Source organism: Pteropus vampyrus, unplaced genomic scaffold (assembly GCF_000151845.1).
Source record: "Pteropus vampyrus isolate Shadow unplaced genomic scaffold, Pvam_2.0 Scaffold114, whole genome shotgun sequence".
NCBI lineage: Eukaryota > Metazoa > Chordata > Mammalia > Chiroptera > Pteropodidae > Pteropus > Pteropus vampyrus.
This window is the reverse complement of record NW_011888895.1, coordinates 2575834-2585992: the sequence shown is the minus strand read 5'-3', so window position 1 is coordinate 2585992 and position 10159 is coordinate 2575834. Positions and strand designations below refer to the sequence as shown.

The 10159-nt window shown below is 47.4% G+C and overlaps 1 protein-coding gene across 1 annotated transcript in view; it reads right to left on the bottom strand.

Annotated features, from left to right (window-relative positions):
- Positions 1-3457: 3457 nt before the first annotated feature.
- The window catches only part of LOC111743457, an 81481-nt gene continuing 74779 nt past the window's right edge, over positions 3458-10159 (bottom strand). Inside the window, exon 4 of the mRNA XM_023533893.1 lies at positions 3458-5961. Coding sequence (XP_023389661.1) covers positions 5689-5961 — 273 coding nt within the window. The 3' untranslated portion in view covers positions 3458-5688. The remainder of the gene's footprint in view (positions 5962-10159) is intronic.

The following is a 10159-nucleotide window of genomic DNA, read 5'->3' as shown; positions in this document are numbered from 1 at the left end:
ATGACAAGGTAACACGTGGTCTCCATCATGTACTGTAGACCAGGAGAGATCGGCATACTGGAGGTGGAGGGTGGTGACCAGTGAGGGCCAGTCCCGTATGTAATGATCCTGTCTCCATAAACGATCAGTCCAGTTACAGAAAGTCCTGTGAGGAAGGCCTCAAAAGTAGGCTTGAAAAGGAAAGGTATTAGGAAAGTTAGCGTTGACTTTAGCCACTATCGGGTGAATGGCAGCTGCGGCTGCGGTCATTATGCGTCCTGAGGATTTTCTGGCTCCTTTATTGTGTTTGAAAAAGTTTTAAAAAGCACAAAAGAAAACCACCTTTCAGACGTGCCTTTTCGGGTGTAAGATCGGACTGACATTCTGCCAACACCAGACACGGGGAGCTGTGAAAATTCCCTTTTTCCTCTTCAACTTGGGGGTCAAAGGCAGTTAGAGCTAAACCGATAGAGCGGCTGCAGAGGAAAAGCTCTCATGGCAGCGGAGCAGGGGAGATGGGACCGCGTCCCATCCCGTATTCTGAGAGGCTGTGAGCAGAGGGAGGTGGCCCGAGTCTCTGACACTCTAAAAACAGGAGCTCCCTTAGCAGACCTGCCCTCGGGGTGAACCGCTATTCATCCCTCTCTTCCCGCTCCCCCCATTTCATCCTTTGGACACTTCTCATTTCTTCCGGCTTTTTTTATTCTCTTTTTTGACTGGCGTTAGCACGGTTTAGCTTTCTCCAGAAAAGTAAACTTATTTTTAATCTCTACTTGCCTGTTCATTTCAAGCGGGTTCTTGTGGACGGCGTCTGGTTGGGTCTTGTTTTTGGACCATGCGGACAATCAGTCTCTCACTGGTGCATTGAGACGGCTGATGTTCAACGTGATGGACTGATATAGTGAGATTAATATCCACCCTACGTTATGGTTTCTGACTCTTTTTTAAATCCCTGCCTGTTTCCTCCCCCGCCAAAGTTCCTTCATTCTCTCTGGATCGTTCCTGGGCCAACTTCCATCCCTCCTCCTCTGAGGGAGGACTCCTTCACCTGAGGCTGACTTGAGGGTCTGGTGGATGCCCATGGGTGCTTTTATATAAGCCTCGGGCAGCCTGTTTATTGGGATGAATGGCTGGAAGCTCCGCCCAGTTCTCTGCCAGTGACTGGACAGCAACAGGAGGGACACATGTCTTGGGATGCATCCTGGAAGGCGAGCCTCAGAAGAGGCACCACCGAATTCTCTCCTGTGAGACGCTCTGAACGTGGGTGTTATGAAATGGCCTGTCCCTCTCCTCCGGCCAGCCCTTCCGTGGCCTCCGTCTGCTCTCGGGAGAAAAACCCAGCATGGCGACCTCTCGGCTCTGGTCCCGCCCTCGCCCTCGCCCTCGCCACGGTCGGGCTCGGCCACACTGGCCTGGTGCGTCGGTGCTCCCCAGGCTCGTCTTGGGGTCACTGGGCCTTCGTCCGTGCCGCTCCCTGCCTGCAGCAGCTCTGGCAGATTCCTACCTGAGTGACGATCGAAATATCACTCCTCAGAGAGATGGCCCTGGCCCCCCGCTGGGGTGAAGTCCTCTTCCTGGCGCATGTGACAACAGTCACTGGTCCCGGTTTGTGGCCTGCCATATTCCCACATCTGGCCCAGGTCTGACACCCAGAGTACGGCTCCGCGACTATCTGTTAACTGATGACTAAATGAATTAATGACCATGTTCTCTGTAAACCTCGAAATACTGATCTAAAAAGAGGAATTCGGGAAAAAAAGAGAAGGTAGTCGGCCCCTTTTAAAACTTGGAAATGACGGGGAGAAAAGCTGATTTCTGGATTTCGGTGGCCTAGCTTTCCCTTCCCCATCCATTCGACAAGCATTTTCTGAGACTCCGCCCCGTGTGAGGAGCCACGCTGGTTCCCGAGAGCGGCATCAGGTGAAGGTGCCAGGGCCCCGCTCACCGGAAGCACCCGCCTCAGGTCGGAGTAAAAGGCTCGTTCACAGAACTGAGTCTCAGCAAATAGCACTATGGGAGGCGCGTGCCACCGACTGCAGGCGGGGAAGCCTCTCGAAGGCCGTGGACGTGAACTTCCAGATCTGTCCTTGGAGGCCAGGCGGCAGTTAGATAGATGGAGGCATTTAGATGTGACTTTATGTGACAAAGCTTAACAGACTTCTCCGGCTAGCTCTCAGTGGTGTGACAGCCACTGGGACTCCCTCTCTTTGGCCCCAGGACTGCAATCTTGAGAAGTCTGGACCGGCCTTGTCCTGCCCTGCAGTCCCATGTGCTTCTCGGTGGGACGTGATCCCTCGGAGGAACCAAATCCAAAGGCGAAAGCAAAGAAAAGTGACAAAAACAGTCTCCCTTCCCCGTGCCTTTCAGCATCACCTCAAGTTTGGTCCTGGCCCTCCTGGGGAAGATTACAGCATTGCACAATGGGAAATTCGGGCCGCTCAGCCTAGGTCACCCACACTTCTGAAACCCAGCCGAAGGATAGTCTGCACCCCGGCGTGACATTTTCTAAGCCGAGACTGTGTGAGTGGGGTGCACGAGCCCTGGGTCTCCCCGAAAGCTGACTCGAGCCATGACTAAGAAAGTCACCTTAGAAATGAGGAAGTGTGTTTTGGGCGCCTGTGGTTTCTGATGAAATGGCTGCATTGTGGGGCATGGGCATAAAGAAAATTCTGGGGGAAAAAAAACCCACAAAAAACGGGTGTATACTCAACTCAGTTTGCTCTTCTGCAGGACGAGGGAGCTGGACTAGATGGTAAGACCCTTTATGTCCTAATATCCATGAGCCCATGATTTCTCTCAGTGTCTCAATAGTTACACTAATCCCATTTAGGATGAAACCATTTTTCTTTGGGTGGCCCTGTCCTTTGCATTGTAGACGGTTTAGCAGCCTGCAGGTCCCTTCCCCCCAAATGCCAGCACCTCCCCTCCAAACCCCCTGCCCCAGTCACTGCTGCAATCCGAGTCTCCCACGGATTTTCAAACGTCCCTGACAGGATAATAGCTCTGGGATCTTAAATTAAGCAGGTTTGTTCAAACATCCTAAGAACGGCCCCAGCACTCCAAACACATTCATCTAATTTCTTATTCAACAGGAAAGAATTTCTTCTAATATAGAGCTCCTTTGAAATGTGTCATTTCGAACCAGTCCAAAGGAGATACTGTCTGAATCTCAATGCTCGGTTGAAAAACGCATGTAGAAATGTTGAAAGATTTCGGTCAATCTGAAATAAAATGAAATCCCTCGCAGATGCCACATGCTCTTTGAAGGATAGTAAAAGAAAGTGATTTACAAATACAAAATGGATAACACCAAACATTTCAGTGACTCAGAAAATGGCTAGAAATCTCATCAGGCAAAAGTTCACTTTTTTCCATTAAAAAAAAAAAACCAGAAACAAAAACTCTGCCTATAACAACCTCCCGCTCCTCACATTTGCCAGCAGACTGAGAACTTGGTAAATTTTGGCTCCAAGAAAAATGACATAAAACTACTATGTATTTATTCGTTATTTCTTCCTTATCATTAGGTTTTTTTTTTTTTTAAACTTAGATAACATTTCCATTGTTTCAAAGTAAAAACAAGCTTTTACTTAAAATCATTTACTGGTAAAATTGAGCATTAAGTGACATGAAAAATCTCAATAATGCTGCTAATACATTGTCAACAGGTGTATAACTACTGTTTATTATAGAAGCTGATGCGAAGGAGAGATCGGAAACCTGAGCATCAAAGAAAAATCCTTGTAGTTTAAAACCGTCCTTGTAGTTTGAAGATATACACAGCGTTCTCGAATACTAATAAATAAGTTACTCTAATTCTCCGACTCAGAAAGCAGCTGTCAGAGGGCACAGGCGTCAACCACCATACCGGTAACTGAAGAATAGGAGGAAGCAGGTTCAGAATAGCAGCGGGTTTTTCCCTGAGATGCAGATTTTACAAGAAATGTTCAACTCCACTTTAGATATGGAAAGATCGTGTCTTTTTCCCATCGAAAGGGGAAACAGGAAAGGTGTAAATAGCTTGCCCCATTACTATGTCCCATCTGGAAAATCAAAAAGGTGGAGAAAATGATTAGTCAGAAGTGCATGACTTCCTAAAAATGACTTTCTGGATTCAAAAAAGAGACATAGCTGCATGAATGAACACTTCCCCAAACCACTATGTTTGGGGTCCACGCTATTGAAAGGTCTTTGCAGTGAGGAAGGCAGGGGATTTTGGGGGTGGTGTTCTCTTTGGAACCCAAAGGGTCACAGAAAGACTCAAGCTGGCTGCAGCATGTCCACGGCACCCCCCACTTCCGCAGGACCAAGGAGCAGTGCCACCGGGGAATGGCTCGGGCGCTGGGATATCTCAGGGGACTGAGCCCAGGCCTGGGGACTCTCCTAGCACGTCACAGGGCAGTTCCAGTGGAGCCAAGAGAAGACCTTTCACGGGCAGCCAGGTTGTCACTTAGGCCTACTGCCCTCCGTATATCGTGCATCCCCCTCACTAGCCTTCCTCACCTGCTCCCTGCCACTCAGGCAAATATCTCCTAGGAGACAGAGAATTTGGGAAAAATAAAATAAAATAAAATAAAACCCAGCAGGAAAAGTAAAAGCCTATCATGGAGAGGCCAGGAGAATGAGATAAATTAAGCCCTTGCCCATTGCTATGGATTGAATTGCACCCCCACCCAAATTCATATACTGAAGCCCCAACTCCCGACGTGAAGGTATGAGGAAGTGGGGACCTTGGGAATTAATCAAGTTTCGATGAGGCCATCAGGGTAGGACCCTCACACGATGGGATTAGTGTCTTTACAAGAAGAGGAAGCGACACCAGAGCTCGCCCTCTCTCCGCCATGGAAGGATACGGCAAGACAATGACCATCTTCAAACCAGGAAGGTGGCTCCCACCAGAACCTGTGTCTTGCTGGCACCTGGATCTCAGACTTCCCAGCCTCCGGTTCAGAGGGATGAACATCCATTCCCAGACTCCGGTATTTTGTTATAGCAGCCTGAGCTGACTGAGACCCTCCATCACCCAGCTCTGCGAGCAGAACTTTGAACCGAAGTCCATGGATCCTAAGCCCCTGTTCCTAACAACTGCACTTCGCCACTTTCTGAGAAGCACTGAATTCAGACATTCGAGGTGCTTTAATTCCAGTGCACTTTTTGTTTTCAAAGCGACACGTGAAATTTGTCTTTCATGGTTATGTATGTGCTGGATGATTAAGAAATTTGGAAATGAACAGATCAATACTGAAACCAATTCTCTTAATAAAATGACATTGCTCTGATTTCTGCAAAAGCCCCTTAACGATCTCTTAAACTGGGAAGGCTGGGTTTTCAGATTTAAACTGAGAAAGGATAAAAACGATCAATAGCTTTATTGAGCTATCCTTTAAATACCATCACGGTACTTTAAAAATCTTTAACTATACTGCGATAAAATTGAAATTTTGCTTCACATCCTGAGAAATATTGTTTTAACTAAACAATATTATTCATGATCATTTTAAAAGCTGTTATGAAATTCTACATCTACCAGTAAATCTATTAATAGTTAGTGCTGACAGAAGAATATTGAATTATATCTTAGTGCCAGCTAGATAAAACTTTTGTTCTTCTAAGTTTATATTATAAATTCAAGGAAGGGACGTTAACAGAGTGTAAGGCAATCACAAAGAAACGCATGCTTTCCTCCTCTGTGCCTGTTCTGTGCAGGTGTCATGATTTTGCTAGATCGCGCTGCCGACGAACTGGCTCGAGGTCAGATGCCCAGGGCAGGGACTGGGAGATCTCACTTGGTGGCTGCTGGGATACGAGCAAATGGTCATGTCTGAAGTTCTCCTTCTTCTGCCTTCTGCTACTCGGGCTCTTTACTCTCTCCATCCTGGATGACGACAGAGAGCTGTGTGTCTTCGGCCCATGACTAAGGCACGGTGCCCGTGCACGCACTGTTTGTGTCCCGGCGTGTTCTGACTCATGCTGTCCGTGGACCTCAAAGGTATTGGGAAATAAAGGCAAATCAGACATGGTTGTGGCAGCCTGCATGCAGAAAGGCGAAATACGCCACGAAGGCACCTTCCAGGACAGCCCGTGACTTATATAATTATTACTTTTATTTCTTCATAGCAATGTTCACTTTCTAACCTGGCGGTGGTTTAGGGGATGTTCTAATCTGCTTTTGAGTCTGGACATGCATCTACTGGATGACTCGCTGTGGTTGCTCAAAACCAGTATTCGCGGTGGGTGCCCGAGACGCCAGAGGAACAAATTACGGAGGTAAACTTGAAAAATTCTCTCTCACGGCCAGGTGGGTGCTGGTGCCCCTCCGGTCCAGGTAAAAACAGGGCTGTATACCACCTGCCATGCTTCCAATATACATAAAGCAAAATGAGGTTTAAGGCCTCTGGTGGCATCTACAGCAGCAGACCCTGGAAGGCTGGCAGGGTGGACGAAAATGGTGGGAAGACTAGGAGGAGGTCAGAGCCTCAGTGGCTGACAATCTTCTGAAATACTTCTGAGTGGAAGTAGGTGTGAAGTGGTTTGCCATTGTTATCAGTTTCATTCATTCATTCATTCATCCATCCATCCATCCATCCATCCATTCATTGACTCTCCCATGTGCCACATGCTGAGGCCCAGAATCATTTTTTCACAGTTCCTTGAGGAGTCGTTAGTCCCCTGGGGAGACCTGGCCAAACTGGCCTCGGGAGCTACTGAACACAGAATCCAGGTGTAATTCTGGGGCCCTGCCCCCCGGGTGCTCTTGCTGCATGTGGACTCATGGAGAAGAGGGACGAGGGACACACAGCCGAGGCTCCTCAGTGGCAAAGGTCCATTCTGTTCTCTGCAAAGCACCCGGATATATTTCTAAAGAAGTCTTCTCACAGTGTTAAAACCTCTCCCATCGCCCAAAATGGAGAATATCATATTGCTGCAATTCTTACTTCCACAATAAAAACGCCAGAGGTGCCATCTCCCCGCTACGAGGAAGAAAGAACCATTCTTGGAAAGAAATGAAAAACTACAAAATAACCTGAGTCAAAGAAATAGTTTTGCAATTTCCAAGTGGTTTCTATGACCTTTGTTATGGGCTGAATTGTGTTCCCCCCACAATTCACATGGTGAAGCCCTAACCCCCCAAACCCTAAAATGTGACTGTATTTGGAAACAGGGCCTCTAGGAAATTAAAGTTAAATGAGCTTGTTAGAGTGGGTCCTAATCCTATAGAATCGTGTCCATAAGAAGAGGAATAATGGACATACGAAGGGACACCAGGAATACACACACACAGAGGTAAGACCACCCCAAATCATGGCAAATAAAAAAATAAAAAAATAAATGGCCATCTAAAAGCCAAGGAGAGAGGCTTTAGAAGAAATCAACCCCGCTGACACTTTGATGTTGGACATTCGGCATTCCGAACAGCGACAAAATTATTTCTGCTGTTTAAGCCACCCGGTCTGTGGTATTTTGTTACAGCAGCCCCAGGACCCCAGGAAACTAATACGACCTCCAACCTGAGAGCAGGGAACAATATAAAACGTGCCCATCCTGAACGGCCACTCTTACCAAACCTCCCTGTACGAGGTCTCTGCAGGAGCACTCGTCCCTATCCACAGCCCGCCTTAATGTTCCCCAGAAGTCTCCGGAAGCAAACGGACAGGAGTGCAAGGACAGCTCCAGTTCCATCCTGGACATGCCCAGCTGCCGTCGGACACGTCCAGTGGCGTCTGCAGCCCTTTACCATCTATCTGATGGAACTCGCGTCCTGCCGTCATCCCACAGCAAGCTGGAAGGCAGTCCATCGTACACGCGAAACCGCATGGCCTTCTGATGTTGATGAAGAAAGACGGGCACCTCCGTGACAATGATTAAACTTGCTTTTTCAAATGCCACATTCTTGGCGATCACTTGGAATGGAGTACTCCCCCCACCTCCCACCCCCGCCCCCCACTCCCAAACAAAGACCCAAGGAAAACAGAGGAAAGGCTTTCAAAGGCACCCATTACGCTCAGGAAAACCATCGAGGATGTATGCGTGCCCATGGGAACTGATTTCACCCCTGCATCCCCAACACTCTTTCTTTTCAAACCCTGTGTATGAAAGGTCTGCTGCCTGGCTTCTAACTGGAAAAGTCACAGAAATTCACCCTTGCAGAAAATATCTATCATGGTTTCTTCCTTGGAAAAAAAAATAATAACAACAAGCCCTGAATCATATTTCCTAGGATCTTAAAATAATGATGTTGATTTGCTGGTTTATTTAAAAATTCCACGGTAAAAAAAAAAAAAAAAAAAAAAAAAAAAAACCCTAAAGGTTTAACCTATTTCCATTGGGGCAACCAAAGGAAAAGGAGGCAGCAGAAAGCAGCTCTGTCACGTTGGCTTAACAATTCGAGATCGAGTCCAAAACCCACATTCTGAAATATGTCAACTGCTGAAGTTTCTAGGCTGGGGAGGTCCCCTGGTGGGCATTCTTTCTTGATTTTTTTCCTTGAAATCAGACTTAAGGAATTCGTAAACCTCTTAAACCCTCGTTCGCAGAACTTCCAGCATTGTCCCCTTGGTCACTAAATCTGAACTTTCGGAGGCCTTTGCCTGCACGTTGAAAGGTGAAGTCATGTGGGCTGTGTAAAAAATAAATCAAAAAGTCAAAAAAAAAATCTTAGAATGAAGACCTAAGAGTAGGGCTTGTGGGTCCCACGGGAAGACTGAGATGACCAAAAGTTCTAGAAATCGTCTTTATACTAAGAAAGAGCCCAGTCCATGGAGGAAGAGAATGAATTGCCAATCCTTTCTGACGCTTTGGCAGAGTTTGGGGCAGACGGCCATGTGCTCAGACGTGTGTCTCGAGATGCCAGGTGGGAAGGCCAGTGGGGACTCACGTCACTTGCCTGTCAGGGTTCCTCCATCCTGGGCTGTTCCTCCAGCCCCACCGGAGGGGGCCTTAATGTGATGTAAAAAGACTTTAGGTCGTGGACACAGATGGTCTTGCAAGTACTAGTGTCAGTCCGTGACACCCCTTAGGGTCTGGCTTCTTGCTAACCCTGTGGACGTAGTTCATTATATAGCTCTGGCCTTGATACTCACAGGGTGGCCTGGAGCCAGCAGCGCTGGCATCACCTACGAGCTTGTGAGGAACGCAGAATGCTGGGCCCTCCCCTGAGATCTACTGGAGGAGAATCTGCATTTTAGCAAGATTCCCAGGTGACTCCTATGCACACGTCGTCCGGGCAGGCTGCTGTGACAGAACACCATAGACTGGGCGGCGTACAAACAACAGACGTTTATTTCTCACAGCTCCAAGGTCAAGGTGCTGGGAGGTTCAGTGTCTGGTGAGAGCCTGTTTCCTGGTTCACAGACAGCTGCCTTCTAGCTGTGCCTTCACCCAGCAGAAGAGATAAGTGGGCTCTCTGGAGTGTCTTTGATAAGGGCATCTCCCAAAGTCCCCTCCTAAGACCACGACCTTGGGGGGTGAGATTTCAACATAGGAATTGGGGGCGGGGGGGAGGTGGTCACAAACACTCAGTCTGAGAAGCATGGTCCAGGGTGGAGGAGGAGGAAGAAAAGAGAATTGTTCCTATGGGATGATGAGAACATTCAACTGTCCTGGGTTAACTTACGGACAAATAATTCCCCATAGAAACCTTGCCAGATTGCCGCAAATGGCAAACAAGGCAAACCTGGTTTACGGGATTCTTCCAGAGAAAATATTTACCAGGTTGCCAAGGGCATCAGAGTCAACTGGAATTTCATTTATGTTCGATGGGAGTGCGTGCACCCCCCACGCAGGCTGCGTTCTGAATTTTATTATTACATTAGAGATGCTTATTAAAAATACATCTACACACAGACATATATATGTATGTATAGATTTATATATGTATCGCCCAAGCTGTAATTAGGAGATGCTCTAGGGATCTATTAGGCCTAACAGACAATAATAGGGAAGTGACTTGATTGCTCAATTGTGTTTTAACTGACTTGCATTATCAAGAAGACAACACATGTTATTTCCCTCCGCATGCAATTTTAGTGTGTGACTATACATTTTCAGCATTTTCCTCTAGAGATGCAGTTTTACGGACGTTACATGACTCAAACTTCTAATTCACTTCATTTCCACGAGTTTGGCTTTTTAACAGGATGACAGAAGACCGGACCACGCTGCCTTATTCTGAATTTCTGAG